This window comes from Acanthochromis polyacanthus, chromosome 11 (assembly GCF_021347895.1).
Source record: "Acanthochromis polyacanthus isolate Apoly-LR-REF ecotype Palm Island chromosome 11, KAUST_Apoly_ChrSc, whole genome shotgun sequence".
Classification (NCBI taxonomy): domain Eukaryota; kingdom Metazoa; phylum Chordata; class Actinopteri; family Pomacentridae; genus Acanthochromis; species Acanthochromis polyacanthus.
In genome coordinates, this window is record NC_067123.1 from 36,705,579 (window position 1) to 36,727,348 (window position 21,770).

The following is a 21,770-nucleotide window of genomic DNA, read 5'->3' on the forward strand; positions in this document are numbered from 1 at the left end:
TTTATCCATTAAAATAACCTCCTTAGGCTTTAAAAAATACTGTAGATACAAATCTTCATTGCTACTTCCTGTAGAATGTGCAGATCTCTGAAGAGTCCTAATTATTCGCAGCAGCTCCAGCTCACCAGCTCACCTACGACTCCACTCAAATGATGCAAAACTGCTCTACGCTGCACAACGGTAAGATGTAACATTGGAGAGACTCAGTCGTACATGTTGGAAATGGAAACAGATCCTGAAGAAGTCTGTGTTTTTTAGAGTGTCATCAGTTCACTACAGATTTAAGGTGGAAATGCTCAGCCGTGATACTGACTGCAGGGGAGCTCCTGGTGTTTGTTATCAACCCCAAAGACATCATTAATGCTAGTTAGGAGTCTCGTCTGTACATTTCCTATGAAGAATCCAAATATCTGCTTTACTAAAGGTCGGTTATTATGCTATGATGAATCACCTTTGACTGTCTTCCCCTTTGACTGCAGACTTCCAGACCAACCTTGCACACATCAGTAGATATCAAAAAACATTCAAACTCACTTCCAACACCATGTTTCCCCCACATACACCACAACAATCCCTCCCACTCATGCCCTCCCCTCGCCTTTATAAACTGTTCAAGGATCCTGCAGTCAGACAGAAACCAGCCTTTCCACTCTTTGGCTTCACCACACCGTCCTACAGCGATGACTTCCATCACTGGACTTTGGATAATTGCACTGGTGGCGGCTCTTGGTGCACATCTGGGAGGTAATATCTCATCCCACTTCATGCACTTTTCAAGCTGCACTTCTGTTAACTTCCATGTTGCTTTATTTCTCCACAGAGTCCAAGAAGAATTCTCTCAGTGAGCCCAACGTCCCGTTCCCTCCCGCCCGTCCCACCGCTCACAACCTGGCTGCCGTTTGCCACCAGGGTCAGGGTCGTCCCAGATACCCGGACAGCTTCTTCCCACCGTCCTTTTTCAGCCACTTCCGCCGCCGTGGAAAAGCCATCAACCGGCTGGAGTTGTGGTTCACGTTGTGCTGCAGTGGACTGGTGGCTCAGCAGAGCAGCCAGATCCTGTGCTGCACCCAGCAGGCTGTGAGTCCAGCAACTTATTAGACACCAGGAGATATCATTACCTGATGATAAATCCATATTTACAGTACAGAAGTGTGTCACTGTTCTGGTTAGATGTGACAGCGTTTTGACAAAGTGTTCTAGTATGTTGCTTTATACTAAATGCATACAAATATACTGAATATTCCAGTTTCACTATAGTATTATAATATAGGCTAAACAATTTCGCTTTTTTTACACAAAGCACAGAGTGTACATTTCAAAATATTTGCTTGTTTTTCTACGATGCTTTCATGCAGAATCTTATTTTTTTTAAGTAAAAAAAAAATGTTAAAATTTGGCAAAATTGTATTAAAAATGGTGGAATATTGTGTTAAAATTATGAAAACCAGTGAAAATAATTAGAAATATCTGTAAAATAATGCTTTTTTAAATATTTTTATTTTGGATTTTTGATTTAATTACAGTAAAACAGTGTAATTTTACAGTCACACATTATTAAAGAACAAATAAATTAAAAATATATATATTTTTATTAATTACTATTAATTTTGGGCATTTTTAGTATTTTTTTATAGTCATCGTGTCAATTATTATGTTTTAACATACTGTATATTCCAGTTTCACTATAGTCTTATAATATAGTCTACCCAATTTAGCTTTTTAGTTTTTTTTCACACAAAGCGCAGAGAGTACATTTTAAAATATTTTTTGTTATCTTGGGATGTTTTTTTACAGTGTCTTATTACTTTTTTTTTTAATGTTAAAATTTGGCAGCACACTGTGTAAAAAAAAATGGTGGAATATTGTAATGGTAAAACAATGAAAACCAGTTAAAATAATGACAATTATCTGTAAAATAATGATATTTTTAGCTGATTTAAGTACAGTAAAACAGTGTAATTTTACAGCCACACATCATTTTTTTAGACAGAGATAGAAGGGGTTTCTTCTCCGACCCACTTTACCATTATAGCTTGTCCTGCTAACAGTAAAAGCAGCTGGATTATATATTCATTTGCTTTAAGAGAAGCAGAAACTTTCCCAAGCAGACACAACAGTGGGCCTACAGACACTTGCTGACCTTTTGCTTTACTTACACTTAAGTATGCTGACTTCCACAACGTTTGGATTTTTTTTTGCAGCCTGGTGCCTATGCAAGATTTACATTTGGGACAAAATGTCACATCTCAGCTTTTTGACACTTTTATTTGGTCTCACAGTGGAAACAAGCTCTGTCTCAGTTCTGCGTGGATGAATATTCCACCATGACCGTCCCGTACGTTTGCTGTGAGGCCTCAGGAGACGCTCGCTGGAGCTGCTTCAACAGCAAGCCGGAGAACCCAAACTACAACCCAACGCTAGGCTACACGGCTCCTCCCATGAACTGGGAGCCAGGATTCACCTTCAACCCCCAGGCTTGTTAGAGCTGGAAATGAGAATACAGCCGGAGAGTTCAGAAGAGAAAAATCAACTGTGTGTTCAGACAAACAGGAAAAATATGTGCAAGATAATGCTGAATTAATGCTGCACGCTAAATCTGTGCTGTGTCTGTATCTTGTCTTTGTCCCAAGCTCTCAAAGGAGGACAGGACATTTGCTTTATGTTGTGTAAGGACTGTAAAAGTCCCATTAATTCATTTTCAACATGCTTACATGCTTTTTGTCAGTGCAGTAGCAAGCAAAGATACAATATTGGACTTGATTTATGAGTTTCCAGAGGAATATAACAACAATTTAGCAGCTTTTAGACACTGACACATGAAGAAATGGGGAAAACAAAGTTCATCAGGGGTCATGGTTGGCTGGAGGAGTTGGTTGTGGGATATTTACATAATAAAAGTTTAAATGTCCTGACCAGCTTGACTAGAAATGTACTGTAAGGAAACACAAATAAACACTTAACAAACATTTTGACTGAGTTCTATTGCTTTTTGTGTGTTACTGTCAGTAAACTGGAATAATTCAAACCACAAAAACAAGAATGAGCAGCCTCCTGATTGAGTCCTGTGTCTTCAAAATAAAAGCAGATTTTTTTGAGTTACTCACAGTAAAAACGCAGTCCATATTTGTTCAGAGCTAAATATTTATCTTCCCAGAGACACCTTGTGTTTAATTGGTAAAAATAAAAATGTTACTTTCTGAAAAGACTTGAATTTGGTTTAATTGTGCAGAGTAACAAGAGGTTTTATTTACACACATACATTTTAATTTTTCATTTAGTATATATACTTTCGAACATTTAAAATACATTATAACTACTGTTCATTTTACAAACTCTGATACTTTATTATAGCTTATACTACCCAAATTAAAAAAAGAAAGCATGATAAGCTCTGCTCAGCTAACATCCCAGTTAAAATGCTGCTAATGTCACGCTATTGCATATATAATAATTGAACGCTGAGGGGAGGCATTCTGCTGTATAATACACATCATTTTTCATATTTCAAGCCAGTTTTACCACCAATAGGCAACATTTTCAGTCCTGGAAGTGGAGCTGGAGTCAGTATATTCATAGTCATATCAATATCGTTTGCAGTATTACCGGCTCAATAACTTATGCAATATCATTTTCATAATATTATAATATTTCAGAATCATGTGCTATATTTTCCCATCTTGTGTAATATTACTTAACTACTTCAGAATCATTATCTTTATTACTTCTTACTTTTGTGTTCCCGTCTTGAGCTCACTTATTTATGTTTTATACGGGTTCCTTACAGCATTTCAATTAGACACTGCATTTTTTCTCATGTTTTGACATTTTTTCTGACTAATATCTGGCACTAGAATTTCATTTGAGAAAACTAAAGTTCTAATCTAATAAAGTTCTACCTTATCTTATATTTTCTGATGCAACTGTTCTTTTTATATTCAATATTTGTTTTACACAGTATGTATCAGTGGATGCAGGTGATGAGAAAGTTTTAACAAATGTAAATAAGTTGTTTAGGGCAATTAGGTTTAGACACAAGACCTAGAAATTTCCTCCCACTGAGCTTGTCTTTGAATCCTTGAATGTTTTAAAATTATTTTTAAAATTAAATTTGTTATATTATATCGTATCTAATGAATACATTTCTTTATAAATGTTCAGATTCAGAATGCCATTATTGGATTTTAACGGTGTTGGTTTTGTTTTGAAAACCGTAATTTCTCATTCCCGGATGTGTCGTGTTAGCTTCGGCTAACTGTACAAAACTGCTGCTTCCGCACTGCTTCCTTGTTTATTAGTTTTAGGGAAAGTAGTGCCTCTAGAAGAGAAAAGTTTTATTTTTTTCTTTCCTCTGGAAGCTGCCACAACTCCTCCACAGGACTTTCGGGTAAGTTGACTGTTTTTTGTGCTGTTTTTCGTGTGATACCGGAGCGGCTAGCTTGATTAGAGTTAGAAAAGTTAAAGTTAGCAGTTAGCCTCCCTCCTGTCTGACTCAGTGTTGTAACCCAGGCGTCTCGTTAGCTGTCACGCTAACCTGTTTCAACATGTTCCAGGCTTACCATTCATTACTGTCCTCCTAAAGTTACATTATCCGGCCACAGAGCCGGTGTTAGCTAAGTTCCCGGCGGGGAATTTCCCCTTAAAAGATGCCAGTTTGTGTTCAAATAAGAGCCAGTCAACGTGGCTGCTGTCAATATTTGTGGCGTGAAATCATCCGGAGTGTCTGCTGGTGACAAGCTGCTGTTTCTCCACACAGATCCACACCTTCTTCCAGCGAGAAGTTCACAGCTTCATCAAACCCAAGGGTTTAGTCTGAATGGCCACAGCTGCAGAGGAGCCTCCAGGGCTGCAGGGCCACACTGCCAGTAAGTACTCAGTTATTAGAGACATACCACCTTAAATTTACCCCTCCTATTATTGAATGGGGTCCATTCAAAATGATTTACATGTTTTTTTTCCCTCCATATATAATGACTTTTCCTAATTTAATGGGGACAACTGGGTAAATATAAAATTAATGTGATGATGAGTTGTCAGTGTGCTGTACAGATCAGTGTTCTTTGAGGCTTTTAGCTATAAAACACACAAGAAAAGTCAACATTTTATACAGTTTAGTTTTGGTTGTTGTGGATGATATTGAGGTCATTATAAAAGCAACTTTATAATCTTCAAAAAACTTTAGGGTAAAGAGGGATGTCCGATATTGGCTTTATCGTCGCTAACCGATATGCCGATATTGTTCAACGCTCAATTTCCGATACCAACCGATATATGTGGGTTATTTAACTAATTTTAGGTAATTTCTTCAACTAAAGTTATGGGAAAAATGTCATGTTTCTTTTATTTTTTTTTAAATTATCTGAGGCAACAGTTCACATTTTCTCTCTCTCTCTCTCTCTCTCTCACTGTGAGCCGGTAACTCCAGGCATTATTTTAATGATTTTCATGACAGGAAATAAAACGATAGCGATATTGACCGATATTAGATTTTTATGCAAATATTGGGCCTGATAATATCAGTGGGCCAAATTGTTCGTCATGATATGTTATAGAAAACAAAAATATGTAAAGCCATTAAAATACCAAAAAGATTTTAGGTCAGTCAGTGAGATTTTATTGTGATTTCTGGTGTTCTGGATGTATATGAGGGGTTTCATTTATTGAAATGGATATTTAGGTAGTAAAGAAAAACACATAAAGTACCTGAACAATTTTACTTCTAATGATTTTCTGGAGGTTTAAATTGCTGGAGTCAAACTGACCCCAAGGATCAAAGATGTGAGTAAATTTGAAGGTAATAGGAGGGTTAAAGGGGTACATCAGATTTGTTTTTCTTAGTTTGTTTGTCTTGGTAACCTCTCAGGTGACACAAGTACATGGCTCAGCAGCTTGTAAGGTACATGAGGATAAAGATCTGAACAACATGTAAGAAAACAAATACACATATTGTGATTATTTTGACATATATTGTTAAATCATATGAGTCAAAATCAACAAAAACCTCATAGTGATTATGGCATATTTGTGTCTATCTGAGGCAAAAAAAAATGTGCTTCTTAAAGTGTGAAGATTAGGATTTGTTTTAGTTAATTCAGTTCAGTTTGATTCAGAAAACTTTATTTGACCATTAGGGGCAATTCAAGAAACATTAAAAGACAACGCATCTCTGTGTCACCATTTGAAAAGGTGTGCTGTAAGAAATTACGCTAACGTTCTTTTAGTTCACACAACTTTATGTGGACATCCTAATTTCATTTTCAGTTGTTGTTGAAACATTTAGAGAAGTGACGACAGAATTTCATCAATTCGTAATTTCGGAGAGTACGCTTTGCGGTTCTTTTGAATTGTGTGGGTTTGTTTTGTTGCCAGGGTTAGCCCGATACTTTGGGGTGACTCATGTTCACAACATCCCCCTCAGAGTAAACGATCCGACATGCTAACAGGATCTCGGATGTGTCAGAAGACGGTTTCTCATATTTCAGTTATGTAACGATACAAAGCTGAAACAATTAAAGCCACAAAACTAAATCACAACCCAAAAACTCCACAGGAACCGAAGCAGACGTGGTCACATTACTTAACCTATACAGCTTTTGTAATGCAGACGTGTATACAACAAATAATGGCAAAACAGGAATGTAAATGTGTAAACTCCTACATGAAGTAACTCAACTTTAAATTACACATGTGTATAAATTCACCAGCTTACTTTATCAGCTCCTTTTTATGTCTTGTTATGAGTGAAGAATTAATAGAGTTTATCTTATCTCATCTCAAGAATCAATCAAGAATCAGAAATCACGTTTACTGCACGTGCACCACATTTAAATGGACTTCTACATGTATTACAAAGAGACATTTCAAATATTTAATCTGCTTTCATTGACATAAATGAGGTATTTCTGATAAACTGACAACTGGCGCCGTTTAGCAGGGCACGGCACACAATAAAAGGTTTAAACTCCAATAACTCAGCGTTGCTTGAGATAAAAACAAAGAAGGATATGACAGTGTGATTGATCTTCTCGTGTACTTCTTTGCAACAAAGTAAATAAGGGTATTTGTTAAGAAATGGCAAGCTATTCCTGTCAAATATGTCCTTATTTCCTTTAACACAACCCTTTCCTGGACTGTATCTGCTATTTATTTAATTATACATACAATACTTTTGCTTGAATATTAAGGGTAAGTTATGTTTGATGTTGGGCGACATTTTCACTTTCTACCGTGGTGAACTATTTATTGTTGACTTTGGAATCCAGCGGGCATAGCTTTCTACTCCAGACAGGGCCTTCATTTGTCCTGTTTGAACTTACTTTCATAGCCTACTTATCTAATTCCTCCCATTGCACGCAAAGACCTGCAGAGTCAGATCTGGAGGAGACTGTCTTCTCTTCGAGGTAATGAACGAGGTGTGTCTGCATGCTTGTGTCGGCGCTCGGCTGCACTCTCTGCTTTCAGTATCAGGGAGTGGTGGTAGCTGTTTGAAGCTGTGTTGTGTGATATTAATGCATCCGGTGTGAGAAGTGTGTCTGCTTGTTTTTTTTTTTTATTTCTTCTGCGTGTAGTTCATGTCTAACTTATAATATAATAATAGTAACTTTATTTATATAGCAGCCTTAAGAACAGAGTTCACAAAGTCCTTTGATAGTTACAACATGCAACACAGAGACAATCAGACAGAGCAGTCAATTAAAATAAATAGTAAAGTGGCAATTAATTATATGAGTGATTTGCTAGATTAGCAAACATGCATGCAAACACAGGAACTAGGCAGATTAAAGAACAACATTGAGGGTTAAAATTAAAAGTAAAAAAAATGGATAATTATAGAATTAGAGAGATGACATCACACCAAAGAGGAAGCTAAAAGTAAAATAAAGCAAGAGAGAACATCTAAACTATGCAAGTCATAATACAAAATAAAGCACTAAAACTAAACGACGCTAAAAGTAAACCTCACATAAAAGTAAGTCCGTACAAGAAGTGATTTAAAAGAAATTACTGGCTCTGCAGGCCTTATCTCCTCAGGCAGGTCGTTCCAAAGTCGAGGTCCCGATGGAGAACGCTCGCTCACCTTTAGATTCAAGCCTCCACTTTGGAACAAGCAGAAGGATCCACCTGAGGATCTAAGGCTGCCAGCAGGCTCATACAGGGTCAACAGATCACAAATGTAGCTTAGGGCAACACCCTGGCGAGCTTTAAAAGTGATCAGTAAAATCTTAAAATCAATTCTAGAAACAACAGGGAGCCGGTGTAGGGAAGAGAGGATGGGTGTGATGTGATGCCATCCTTTAACTCGTATCTTTTCTTCCCCTTTCTCATTTCAGATTCGACCGGGCCTCGAAAAAATGCTGCTGCGGAGGTGAGAACTAACGGATATGTTGGGAGGAAATGTGTAATCTAGGATTGGGGAAACACGTTGTGCTTTTGGCCTCAGATACTGTGAAATTTGCCAGCATTTTGCTGACATGTCGTCTTTTCCTTCCTGTTTGAAATGTGAGAATGTTGCATGTTACAGCGAGCTCTTTTTCCTCTTGTGGTTCTATTTTTGCAGAGTTCAAGTCCACACATGTCTCAGGCCATGAAAAGAACTATCGGCCATCGTGGAATCGATCCCACTGGAGAGACGACGTACAAGAAGGTGAGCGATCGGCCAACCCAGACTGAAGCACATTGAGTTTCACTGTCTACTCATCTGCCCATCGTCTTCTCAACAAATTATTGAACTATGCCGTTTATAAATAGAGCCTAATGTTAGTTTTTAAGAGGCCAAAGTGATCTTAATGTCTGTCTTATGTGTTGTTAGCTCACTGTTCGAGCAGTAAATTATACGGAGAGAACAAAACTCTATTTCAATAAACTGAACAACTCGCAGGGGCTTTATCCAGATATAACAAAAATGCCGGTAGCCAAAATATTGTTTTAAGTCAGTAAACCCTCAGTGTTTTCTCTGCATTTGCAGTAAATAGTAGACCACAGGTAGTAAACTGCACAACAAGAATCAAGTGCTAAATCTGGTGCAGGCATCTTTTTAATGTTACTGCACATTGTCCTTTTAAATAAACTAAACTAAACTAAAGAAACAAAAATACAGAGCTAGCAAGCTCTGAAAATGTTTCTTTCTGCAACTAAAATGTGAATATCCGATGAGGTTGATGCTGTTGGAACATTTTGGTTGCTTTCCTGCATGAAGGATTACTTGGATCAACACTGCAAACTGCAAATGTATTGTCTTTTTGTGACACCTGGTCGAACTGTCGGACTGGTGAAGCCAGTACAGCCGTTTTCTTTGCGTGTAGAGGCTTCCCTTGCGAGTTTTGCAACATCTGATTGACCATTATCAAGATCACCAATCAAACGAATGCCAGTCTATAATGACCAATTGGTTAACTCAGTCTGTAGTGTGGTTAAAGAGGATATGAAGGTAGTTGGTGTGAGAGAAGAGGATGCAGAAGACAGGGTTAGATGGAGGCAATTGATTCGCTGTGGTGACCCCTGAAGGGAAAAGCCGAAAGGAAAAGAAGAAGAAGGTTAACTCAATCTGTAGTGCCAGTGTCTGAAATCAAACATGGAGCTCATTCTGTGCTATTTTGTTATTCAGCTACTGATTTAAAGCTTGCACATTCATATTTATGCTCAGTGTAATTCCGATCATGTTAGAACTTTGCAAGATGTCTCCAGCCTCTGTAGCATGTTGCCTTCAAAGATTTGTTTTTGCTACATCTAAATTTCCTCTCTTTTCCAGACAACATCCTCGGCTCTGAAAGATGCTATCCAGTTAGGCATCACGCACACGGTTGGTAGTTTAAGTCAGAAACCAGAGAGAGACGTGCTGCTGCAGGACTTTGAGGTGGTTGAAAGCATCTTCTTTCCCTGGTGAGTCTTTGTGAACATGTGTAAATGCATCCTTCATATCCTGTATCAAGATGTTTTATTTACTTCTTTGGTGATCACCTGAAATGTAATCTTGTGGCTCCTGTCTTGTTTTGCCGGCAGTGAGGGCAGTAACCTGACACCTGCTCACCATTATGGAGACTTCAGGTTCAAAACATACGCCCCAATCGCCTTTCGCTACTTCAGAGAGATGTTTGGCATCCGCCCTGATGACTACATGGTAAAGTTGTTTACTCAGCATCCGTTTTATTCAGAAAAAGTGCCAAAACCCCTGAAGAAAGGAAAAGCGCTGCAAACTGTGAGGAAAGGAGGAGTGATTGAGTAATCGGAAAGACTGAAACTAGGGAAGTGTGAATAATGGAGTGGTGAAGCTGATTTTCTAGTTGTTTTTTTGACCCTGTAGATCTGTGTTGTTTGGTTTTGTCACATGTGTAATCGCTGTAAACTCTGGTCTGTTTGTAGTATTCTCTGTGCAACGAGTCGCTGATCGAGCTGTCCAACTCTGGAGCCAGTGGGTCTCTCTTCTACGTCTCCAGCGATGACGAGTACATCATTAAGACAGTTCAGCACAAAGAGGCAGAATTTCTACAGAAACTTCTGCCGGGATACTTCATGGTAAGATCTAACTGTCTTCTTGGCCACGGATCTTTCAAATGCAAAGTCTTGAAAACTGCTGGTGCTTGGACAGTAAAACTTTTGAAAACTGCATCTACAGAGGATTTTTTTTTTCAATTAACAGATTAGTTGGCTGATTGTTAATTAATTAGTCATTTTTGCAGCAAAGATGCCTACCTGCTTCTCAAATGTGATTTATTTTTACTTTCAGATCTGAGGAGCAAACTAATTCACTTAATGACTCTAAACTGTCGATTAGACACAACAAGCAGTCTGAATATGAAATTAAAATGTACAAATTTAACTGTTTTCTGACATATTGTAGGTAAAATGCTGAATCTGCAAAATAAATGGCAGATTTTTATTGTTGAAACTAATTATTATTTCCATCAGTGAGTGCATCTAACCACTTTTACTGACCATTTTGGAAATAACACTCTCTGGCCAAACATTAGTCCTACATTATTTCCCTGACTGGGCCTAATTTGGACTCTTTCAAACTTATCTGAGTTAAGAGTTACACAATTACATCTTCAGACATGTTGGTTACTGCGTGTTTATTTTTCTTTTAGGATAACTGCTTGTATATTTCATTTGTTCAGCTCCTTTTGCTGTCTGGTCATTTCCACTATTAGTTTTAATTCTGTTTTCTCTCCTTCCTTCCATCCATTATCTGGGTTCTTCCATAGAACCTGAACCAGAACAAGCGGACCTTACTGCCAAAGTTCTACGGGCTCTACTGCGTCCAGGCAGGCGGGAAGAACATCCGCATTGCAGTCATGAACAATTTGCTACCGAGCGCCGTGCGAATGCACCTCAAGTACGATCTAAAGGGTTCCACCTACAAGCGGAGGGCCTCGGCTAAAGAGAGAGAAAAGACTGTTCCCACGTACAAGGACCTGGACTTCATGCAGGACATGCCGGACGGTCTGTTACTGGAGGGGGACAAGTTCACTGCTGTTTGCAAGACCATCCACAGAGACTGTCTGGTGAGAAGGATAGAAAAACAGTCTACATGCAGCATGTTTAGTTCTACATAAAATTACAAACACATGTATTGTACAGGTATTTTTTTCTGTAATTCACTAAATAGTTGAAATATTTGATTTCTGTTCAGCTCTTGCAGAGTTTCAAGATTATGGACTACAGCCTTCTGGTTGGGATTCATAATGTAGATCAGGCCTGTCAAGAGCAGGCGAGCGAAGAGGCGGTGGCCGGAGCCATGGACCAAAGGAGGCCGCAGGGCCAGAAGTCCCTGTACAGCACAGCTATAGAGGCCATTCAGGCCGAGACAGGAAACATGGGACCACTGGACACAGAGGACAAGTGAGTGACGATTAGGGATGAGAATTTCGACTAATTTCCCCACTGACTAGTCTCAAATTTTATTTGCGACTAGTCGACTAAGTCTCGACTGGCTGATCTCAAGTCGAGACGTAATTGTTTTGCGAGTCGGCACCGTGTATTCAGGCTCGATGTACTGCATTAACTGTTCGAAGCCTTTGCCTTCAACAAAAGACAGCGGCAGCATATCGCGGGCAGTCTTTTCACAAATCAGTTGTGTAATCTTTGCTGTGCGGTGAGCATCACAGCGTCTGGCTGGAACAAAAGCTCTGATGCTCGTTTGCCTTGCCCCGCCGGGCCCGGCCTCGCCATCTTCGCCCTGCAGGTCTACATCGAGGTGTCTACTGTGGATGTGGGTTCTCATCGCTCCGGTAGAGCGGTTATAAGCGGGTTTCTGCTTACACAGCCGACAGACGACCTTGTTGTCATCTGCTGCGTCAAAATACTGCCAAACGGTGCTGATTTTCTTACGCGGGAGCGTCGCCATCTTCCCACTTCACCTTTCCAAACTTTCTTCCCCAAACTGTGTGGCCCCGCCCCCTGCTACGTGTGTGTGGGAGGGGAGGAGGAACAATTCTCTCCCTGGCTGCTCAGCCTGTTTACAAAGAGGCAGAGGCACGAAGAACAAGGTGCATGATGCTTAATGCAACATTTAACCGACTAGTAAAATACTAAACGTTTAATAAATGAGTAGGCGGTTAAACAATTAAACGACTAGTCGCGCACATCCCTAGAGACGATGTGTCCGTGGACTTAAAGTGGTCATATGTGGGGCAGCTTCCTGCTTCTAGTTTCTGTCACGACAATAAAGCGATGACTGAGCTCAATGACGCAGACCTAACTGTGTTTTATTTTACAGAACGGGAGGAATCCCTGCACGAAACTCAAAAGGCGAGAGGCTGCTGGTTTACATTGGGATCATCGACATTCTGCAGTCCTATAGGTAAGAGTTCATGTTTTTATTTAACTCCTTGTCCAGTAAATGACACACAGTCAGAGCAATCCATCTGTGTCTACACAAGATGTTTTTAAGTACACAGTAGTGAGTCTATTCTGTGTTTTGGCAGCCGTTAAATCCCATCACACACTGTAGTAAAATCCTGGATCGTATTTTACAAACCTATAGCCATTACACAGCCTGTGTAGACAGCTGGATTGATTAACCCTCTGAACCCCTAGCAGTTTCTGGACAGTTTGTTTGCTGCTGTCGTCTCTGTAGATTCATGTTTCTACATTGTACTACAACTACAATATAACATCCTGCACTTCTATGGAAGCAACAGAATCATGGCTAGGTGTAGAGAGAACTAAAAAATGCTTTCTGTGCAGTAAAGCAAAGTCGTAAAACATTAAATTGTGAAGAAAAAAAACATTTATTACGGAAAAAAGCTTGAAATCAGCCCGTCCAATATTTTTCCAAGTGCCCTCAGGCGTTACCAATAGTGGAAAAATTACATTTACATTTTTAAAAAGAGTTTTATTTATTTTCTATGCTTGTCTGCTATCGGCTTCGTGTAAACACAGCCTGCAGTTCAGCTAAAAAGCCTTTGAATTTTTGTTCCATGACTGGTGGTTACTAATGGTTTAACATTTGCACGAAGGAGCGCAGAATTGTTGTTTGTTTTTTTCTGCCAAATCTTGTTGCTGCAGTTTATTTTTGGAACTGTTTATAATGAGACCTGAAGAGTGAAGTGATTTTGATCAATTATCGCGAGTTTAAGCTTAGATTTTGATTTTTTTTTTTTTCCTGATGAAAGCACATGAGAGATGGTCAGGAAGTTGAAAATATGACAGTTCTTTCTTTTGTTTTTACACTTTCTGGCTCTGGTAAATGGTTTAATTTTGACATTTTTAAAAACACAAACACACTGGCAGGCTTTGGGGTCCAGAGAGTTAAAACAGGAATGTTTCTGTTCCATCAAACACGTGAGACAAACTGGAAAAACAGGATTCAGGCAGCATGAATGAATCTGCACAAGAACGGCTTCAGATCCACAGCTCAGCTCCGTTTATTCTATCAGAGCCACAGTGATTAGTTCAGTGTCCTTGCTGTGAATCTACATGTCTGATTATCTACAGCCATGGCCATAAGTTTGGACACAAGTACCATGACGCTTGTGAATCTTAGAAAATACCACAAAATTGTCACTTACAATACAGTACACAACTCCTGAGAACTATATTAAGTTTCATATTTAAAAAAAACATCAAAATAGTTTGGTGTCATTTTGTTATTCTTACCAAATTCAGTTGTGAAAGTACTGCATTTTTTTTGTTATTTTCTTCTAATATTATGTTTTGGGAACAAAGTTGTTCCAATTGTTGGAATTTATTGATAATATTATATCCCTTGTTGATTTGTTGACTAATTAAACTGGTGCTGTCAAAAAATATGAGTTATGTTCTGTAATAGACATCAAAACAGACATAGGAAGTCATGCTGTGTCCAAACTTATGGCCATGGCTGTAACTGCTGTGATCAAACCGGGCTGCATGTGTTGTTTTTCAGATTAGTAAAGAAGCTTGAACACTCCTGGAAAGCTCTGGTTCACGATGGGGTAAGACACCGCCACTAGCCGTTAGCTTTAGTGTTTTTAAAAGACAGATGTTAACTTTTCATGCTCTTTTTCCTCAGGACACCGTATCAGTACACAGACCAAGTTTCTATGCGGAACGATTTCAGAAATTCATGTGCAGTACAGTCTTCAGAAAGGTGTCATGTGAGTGTAGATTCTGTCTATCTGAACATCGTGTCAGTTTCACCGTATGCCCTCCGAATTAACACTTTCTGCCTTGTATCTAGCTAAAGCCTCCCCGGGTAAGAAACGCCGTGCAGTGACTCATGGTCCGACGAGGAGACCGGGTGGACCTCCTCTGTCGACCCAAATCAGCAGCACCAGCAACCCGCTGCCGTTACTCCAACACCAGATCAGCTCAGACACCAGAGAGGACACTGAAGGAGACAACGGTAAGAAGAGGAAATCAAACTTTATTTATATAGCACTTCTTATACAACTGAAATGCAACACAAAGTTCAACAGTTCAAAACATTATAAGAAAATACACAACTACACACGGATGCACACACACTCACCACTGACAGTAGGGAGACATAACACGGCACTGAGGATCATTTAAAATGCCACCAGTCGTCCACACTGGGAGGAGTTACAGGCCATGGTTGATGAGGGCGCCGGGACCCAGACCCCCCCGACCACAACAGATAGGGAGACCCCCACACCTAGGTGGGCAGCCCCCCAACCAGCCGGGCCAAAGGGAGCAGCACCCCCAGCAGCAGATCAGACACACACAAACACTGGAGTTTATAACTTAAAACTTTAAAGTATAAGGCTGGATAAAAGGCCTGATGTAAGATAAGTAAAAAAAAAAAAAGTAAACAGGTAAAACAGTAACATGCATAAGATAATAAATAAAGTAGATTAAATGATCTAAAATTAACATCATCTAAAAAACAGCAAGATAAACTTCAACAACATAAAATAAGATAAAGCCTAAAACCCGATAAGAACGTAAGAAGAATTTAAAAGGTCAGTTAAAAGCCTGATTAAATGGGTTTGTCTGTGACCCTCCTGTTGTCCTCATTTACAGGCACCAAAAAATATTGTTTCCTTTTCTAAAAGAAATATCCAAAAATTCAGCTAAAAAATTCTCAAATTTCTGAAAATTTGCAAAAGCTTCAGGAAAAAATTCCACCAATTCCTTAAAGGTTTCCCTTAAATTTAAAAAAAAAAATCCTCCAAATGTTGCAAGAAAATTCTTGTAAATATTTTTCAAAAAAGGAGTGAAAATCTTTAAAAAAATCCTAAAAATGTCTAAAATGATTACATATACATCAGTAAAACTTCCAATATTTTCTTTATGAACAGCCACAACATTTGTGGCTGTTCTTAGGAAACATTTTTAGCATTTCTTTTTTCCACCAAAAAATGTTCAAAGATTTCCCAAAAATGTTAAAAATGTGGACAGCAGAAATTTCACTGTGAAAATATATTTTTTCCCACATTTTCAAACTTTATAAAGGGTCAGTTTTGACCTGCAGGGTAGTGTGAGGGTTAACCTTCTTTTAAAAATACCAACAGTCTCTGCAGTCTTGAGGCTGTCTGTCGGGCTGTTCCACAGCTGGGGGCCATAGTGGCTAAATGCCGCCTCACCGTGGGTTTGGTTCTGGCTTTTGGTGTGGATAAAAGGCCCCTGCTGAAGGATTAAAGGATCTCTGTGTCCGTGAGGGTTTATATGGTAGAAAAAAAAGAAAGGAAAAAAAAAGTAAGAATACAGGCTTCAGATGTAGTGTAGGAGACAAGTTCTGCTTACTGATAACTGTGAGGATTCTTTCTTCCTGCATGTACCAACATGTGAAGCTCTTTGTAACTCAGCACTAAGAGTTTTTACTCTCCTCCCACCAGTCATACAGTCAGGACGTCCTGACCTCCTCCCAAAGACTTTGCTGCCCGGTGACGCTGCTGGCAACGCTTCTGAAACCGCCGTATCCTCCTCCTCGGGAAACCCTGGATTTGCTCCCTCAGGTCAGCCTCAGCCTCCCTCTCAGGATTCCTCCAGATCAGTGGAAGTGGCTCTGAACAACTCACTGAGCAAAGACCAGGAGCACAGCACCCCCAAGAGGTAAGAGAGGAAAGGACGCATGGAGACGAGCATTTTAATGTGAGTGGGGTAAAGTTAAAACAATGTAGTTTAACAACACCGTGAACTGCATCAAATGACGACAAAGCTTTACCGCCTGTTTAAAGCATGAACTTTAAAACCTTCATACAGGTGGGATTATTGGCATGCCAACCATTTAAACTCATGCTTATCAGTACATGTTCAGGCTCATTTGCACCACTCACCTTCAGTATCACCAAGATAAGTACAAAGACTTCTAAATCTAAATCAGACTTAATGAGAGCATTCAAATTTAAATTGTTTTTTTAATTTGAAGAAGTTACCCGGAGATTTTGAAAATGGTGTTATACTAGTGAAGTGGTAAAAACTGTTTGCAGTTTTATGTAGTGCCCCACTCTAGCAGCAAATAACAGCGCTATCTAAGTTCTTGTTTTAGTGTCTGTGCTAATTGAAGTTTACTTTTGCATGTCAAGTGCACTGTTTTGTTTTTCTGGAGAACAGCAGGTGTATGATTTACATACAAAAAATACAGTAAGGCAGTCTAGTTTACGCTTCCTGCAGTAGTTGTTTTTTTAATTTGAAGAAGTTACCCAGAGTTTCTTTCTGAGACTTTTGTTGACTTTGCTGATGCTAAATCACCCGTAAACAGACTCCTTTTGTAAACCTGCTGATACACAGATTGGGAATGAAACTGACCTGAGCTCATGAACCAAAACACAAAAATGTGCCAAAACCAGAAGCTCAGGAAAGTCAGCATCTGTTCAGGCAGCGCAGCTTTTTGGCCTCCTGGTGACAAAACATGTCATGAAAGTTTATAAATGTGGTGAAAAAACAGATTAATTTTCTTCTTTTACGCGATAAATTTTCAGTTGATGTGTTTCTTCTCGTACACAGAAACCCAGGGTTTCATATTGTGACATTTAACTTACTCTAATGGCCGTTTGGTTGTTTTCAGAGCTCAGTTTGGGACTCTTGAAGAAAGCGTCGGTGGTGCAGATACGATCTCACTCAGTGATATAATTCCTACCGCAGGCAAATGTGCAGTAAGTTGATTTTGTGAGTTGCTCTGGTTATTCTGAGCCACTTTCTGTTCATGTTCGCTGTTTCAATCATTCGTTTTGCTTTCCAGGTGTAGATGTGGGGGGAAAAGCCTGAACTCAAACTCACCAAAACAAACCTGGAGGATGATCTGAACTCGGCTAAAATGTTTCCACCACCTTGGTGTGATTTGAGGTACCAGAATTAAAAGAATTATGCAGCAACACCATTGGGATTTTTATTCGATGATTTTTTTTTTCTTGTTTTTTTGCACTTTATTTTCCAAATCTCAACATGGTCTAAGCGTGGAAGCAGGTGGTTGTGTTCTGACACTAGTAATTGCGGGTACATTAGTCCTGTGGTCAGTGAACACTAGTATTCATCTCATAGGTATGCCCATATTCATAATCAGACGTTGTTTTTGTCACTGAACTGTGCTCAGTTAAGTCAGCGTTCAGTGTAACGAGAAGTCTTAATTGAGAACAGGTATTCTTAATTTAGGCTTAGTTATTTCAAATTTATTGTCCTTTTTGGAATTAATTCCTCTTTTGTCCTTTTGCAAACTTCTCTTTCTAAGTTTCTGTCCCACCACCCAGATGCCTTGAGTCTACTGTTTCTGCTTTATGTTTCAACGCTTTAACACAAAACCGTATTATACTGAGTGGGTTTTAAATAAAATGTTTTCTTTTTAAAGAAATTACTGTATCGTTATGTGGTAAGCTCCTTTCTCAAGCTTACTTTGATGCAGATAATGCTGGAAAAACACTTTTTATTTGACCAAATGTTCTACTGTGAATTCTGTGTCACCACTAAAGCAGTGGTCAAAGGAGGTTGTTTTTTTTATACTATGTTTCATGTGGTCTGATATCAGTTTCAGGTTTAGCATGTAGACCAGCTTTTGATCCAATATGACTGATACTGATGCTTAGATGGCTGTTGACAAACGTCGGCAGCAAATGGTTACCTGGGGCCTGTCTCAGGAAGCAACACTGGAGTGGATTGTTGTATATTAACTAAAGCCACTGGCCAAACCTAGAAACAGCAGCTCACAAATGAAAATATGGAAAAATACCCCAGAAATACAGGAACCACCTCCTCACTAATCAAGCACCAAAAGGCATGTCGTAACATTATTACAAACTGGTACAATCACGTTGTTCTCATTCTAGTTTAGGATGTTTAAAATGGTGTTATAGTGGTGAAGCAGCAGAGAGTGTTTGCAGTTTTATGTAGCGCCCCACTCTAGCTAAAAATAGCAGCACTACTAAGCTGCTAAGTTTACTGCTGCATGTAAAGTGCGCTGCTTTGTTTCCCTGAAGAACAATAGGTGTATTATTTACATGTAGGAGTACACGGGTCTAGTTTAAGGTTCCTGCAGTAATGCCTAACGTTCTGATGGCTGAAATGTTCAGTTTCTATTGAAGCTGTTTATAGCAGGGGTGTCAAATTCATTTTAGTCCAGGCCAATTTGATCAGACCAATAAAATCGCAGCATAATAACCCACAAATAATGATAGCTTTTTCCTTTGTTTTAGTGCAAAAAAGTACGTTCTGAAAATGTTCACCTTTAAGGAATTATCTTTTTACAAAACATCATGAACAACCTAAAATTTGTTAAGAAAAAAAAAAGTGAAATTTCAACAATATTAAGCCTCAGTTTATCATTTGTGTATCACAACTTCCAGATCACTGAGTGTCTACAAAGACACAAAACATTTAGTCACAGGTGTCTGGAACTGAACCATGTGGTATTAGACTTTATGTTCAAACGACAAATAAACGTAAAAGAAAAAAAACAACTAAATATCACAAATACGACACACAAAGTGGCAAAAAAATAGACAACACAAGCGAGACAGAAAAATACACAAAATGACAAAGATGACGAGACAAAAATGAGAAACAAAAGGAAAAAAACATGAGACTAACAACAAAAATCAGTCCAGAAAATCAAGACAAAATATTACAAAAACGAGAAAAGAACAATGAACAATCTAGTATTTAACTTTCTGATCAAAACAACTTGTCATGGTCTTGAAATTATTTTAAATTTATAGCTTTATTAATTAATAATCTCCAGCTAATGTCTTCTCTGGAGTTTTTACACTTTGAGGGCCAAACTGGACCCTCTGGAGGAGCCGGTTTTGGACCAGCAGCTGCATGTTGGACACCCCTGGTTTAAAGAGTTATAAATTCAACTGATAGTTTGGAGGCAGTTATATTTTTTTATACAGACAAGTGTTGGTATTATTTTGTCCACCCCATCTATATCAGTGAGGCTCAATAGAACTGTAACTGTATGTTTAAAAGAAAGACAGCAGAGACCAGGCTCCATTAATGTCATCCAGACATGCAGATACAAACATGCTGATGTGCCCCTTCAGTGGTTTAGACACAGCGCCCCCTAGCAGCCAGTCTGTGCTAAGGCAACAACCAAGGTGTACACATGTTAGCTAGATTATGCAAAAATTAAAAAAAAAAAAGCTCAGGAGTCTTAGTGGAGCATTCACAATGGAAGAACCCTTTATATTTTGATGTGACTCTGGATCAGTTTTCTTTAAAACTGCACAATAGGGCACAGGACTTTGCTCTCCAAGTGCCTTTCTAATTGATGTTTTGTAGATAGTATGTGTATATTTGCGTGTATGTCGGCCTTGTTATATTTTACATTTATCTCCACTAAATGTTTTATAAACTGCAACGTGTCTCACAGGATAGATTAGAAGGACTTGCATGTCCTCTGTTGTCCTACTTACTAAATACTGGGGTAGGATGTGTTGGAAATAAGAAATGTAGGTTTGTAGGATTTCACTGCTTAAAATCTGAGCAATAAACTTGGATGGTACCACATTTTCTTAAAGTATTTTAGACGCACTTTTCCACTGTTTGCTGCTATGTGTAAACTCACTATGAACAAGATTCCAACCTAATATAAAAGCTGATGATGTTCTGCTTTTAGCATTTCTTATTTTTGCGTTACCATTCTTGCTTTTTGTTTGTGTATTCCCTAAGCATTACTCATACAATTACTCACAGAACTCATCAGTTATATCAATTATAATCCTAATCTGACCTTTGTTGCCTCAGTTCCTCACATGAATATGCATTTTCTGCCTGTGTCTTATTACATTCTGTTGTTGATTTGCTCATGTTGCATGTGTAATTACAGACATTGCCTCATAACTAGGCCAGTAAACTAACAGAGCCAGTTGTGTAAAGTTTTGTAGGATGAGTTTTCCTGAACTGCCAGTGTTCGGTGTAGTGAGGCTGATAACCTACGGAGAGATTTTTGAGACAGGCCCCGACTTATTTTTGACTGGGAAACATGGTGATGGCTGCTTGGTGTGTGAAAGTGAACAAGACAAAGCAGTTTGTTTGCTTTCTGATGTTGTGGTTGGGTCACAGTAAATTGTTACAGAGTTGTTTGATATTTGAAAATGCAGAAATTAGAACATTATAAAGCCTGTAATTTAAAATATGTCTCAACTATGCAACATAATTCTTTGTTTACTGCATATAAATAATAAACTGTGCAATATATGTACTTATTTGACAATTCTCCAACCAAAATGGATTATTTGGACACTTTATATGACCAGTAATTGATATGTACAGATCATTTTGGCTGTTATCTGTCCCATGATGCTCTGTTCCAACACTGAAAATGAAACTGTGCCTTATTGTGAAAACACCAAAACACACGCAGCCGATGAACCAAACGTGTACATAGTCATATTTATTATTGTATTTATTGCTGTATGTATAGCTCTGGTTTCCAAAATGTTTCTTAATGGTGATGATGGATTGAAAGCACACCTGTACCTGTGGTAAATGACTGTTGAAAGGTAAAGACTTTGTTTTCTGTCGTTTTGATTATTATGTTTATTATAACAACTCAAATCATCCTGTTTTTTCCCCTATAATTTGTCTTTACTTGCCTTTGAATGGTGTAAATGTTTACACATCTATGTATATGCAAGAATCACAATATGAATTTACACATTATTTTCTGTCTTGCTCTTTTGGGGAAGGTTTTGTACACTTTTACCTGAAATTATTAAAGAGGAAAAGACACTGCTTTTGTTTATTTCATTGCATTACACAGATGTTTGACATTTTAGGTCCGTATTTTATGTCTCTGTTTTAAATTGCTTGGTGTATTATATCTTTGTAATGTTACAGATAAGAGAGTATCACCAGATTAATAGATCAAATACCTTAATTAGTCGGGTACATAA

The 21,770-nt window shown here is 38.6% G+C and overlaps 2 protein-coding genes across 3 annotated transcripts; both read left to right on the plus strand.

The window, feature by feature from the left end:
• Window positions 1-152: 152 nt before the first annotated feature.
• Window positions 153-2,966, plus strand: LOC110968900 (extracellular matrix protein 1-like). Its single transcript, XM_051955590.1, has 3 exons — window positions 153-180; window positions 821-1,077; window positions 2,280-2,966. Exons 1-3 carry the CDS (start codon window positions 153-155, stop codon window positions 2,481-2,483), a joined length of 489 nt encoding a protein of 162 aa, XP_051811550.1. The 3' UTR covers window positions 2,484-2,966.
• Window positions 2,967-4,258: 1,292 nt separating this feature from the next.
• LOC110968898 (phosphatidylinositol 4-phosphate 5-kinase type-1 alpha-like) lies at window positions 4,259-21,609 on the plus strand. 2 transcript variants are annotated; one of them, XM_051956234.1, is made up of 17 exons: window positions 4,259-4,384; window positions 4,754-4,862; window positions 7,356-7,397; window positions 8,328-8,362; window positions 8,555-8,641; window positions 9,746-9,876; window positions 9,997-10,114; window positions 10,357-10,509; window positions 11,199-11,498; window positions 11,627-11,835; window positions 12,713-12,796; window positions 14,363-14,411; window positions 14,489-14,573; window positions 14,657-14,821; window positions 16,278-16,494; window positions 17,450-17,537; window positions 17,624-21,609. In XM_051956234.1, the coding sequence occupies exons 2-17, from the start codon at window positions 4,814-4,816 to the stop codon at window positions 17,627-17,629; spliced, it is 1,818 nt and encodes a 605-aa protein (XP_051812194.1). In that variant the 5' UTR covers window positions 4,259-4,384; window positions 4,754-4,813; the 3' UTR covers window positions 17,630-21,609. The 2 variants fall into 2 exon arrangements, with proteins under 2 accessions (XP_051812194.1, XP_022074595.2); XM_022218903.2 differs by lacking the exon at window positions 7,356-7,397.
• Window positions 21,610-21,770: the final 161 nt, after the last annotated feature.

Excerpts from the sequence above, each read along its gene's own strand:
- LOC110968900 (XM_051955590.1), top strand. The coding sequence starts at position 153 with ATGCAAAACTGCTCTACGCTGCACAACG. Across the intron at positions 181-820 it reads CTGCTCTACGCTGCACAACG|AGTCCAAGAAGAATTCTCTC; the intron begins GTAAGATGTAAC and ends ATTTCTCCACAG. Across the intron at positions 1,078-2,279 it reads TGTGCTGCACCCAGCAGGCT|TGGAAACAAGCTCTGTCTCA; the intron begins GTGAGTCCAGCA and ends TTGGTCTCACAG.
- LOC110968898 (XM_051956234.1), top strand. The coding sequence starts at position 4,814 with ATGGCCACAGCTGCAGAGGAGCCTCCAGGGCTGCAGGGCCACACTGCC. Across the intron at positions 8,642-9,745 it reads GAGAGACGACGTACAAGAAG|ACAACATCCTCGGCTCTGAA; the intron begins GTGAGCGATCGG and ends TCTCTTTTCCAG. Across the intron at positions 10,115-10,356 it reads TCCGCCCTGATGACTACATG|TATTCTCTGTGCAACGAGTC; the intron begins GTAAAGTTGTTT and ends GTCTGTTTGTAG.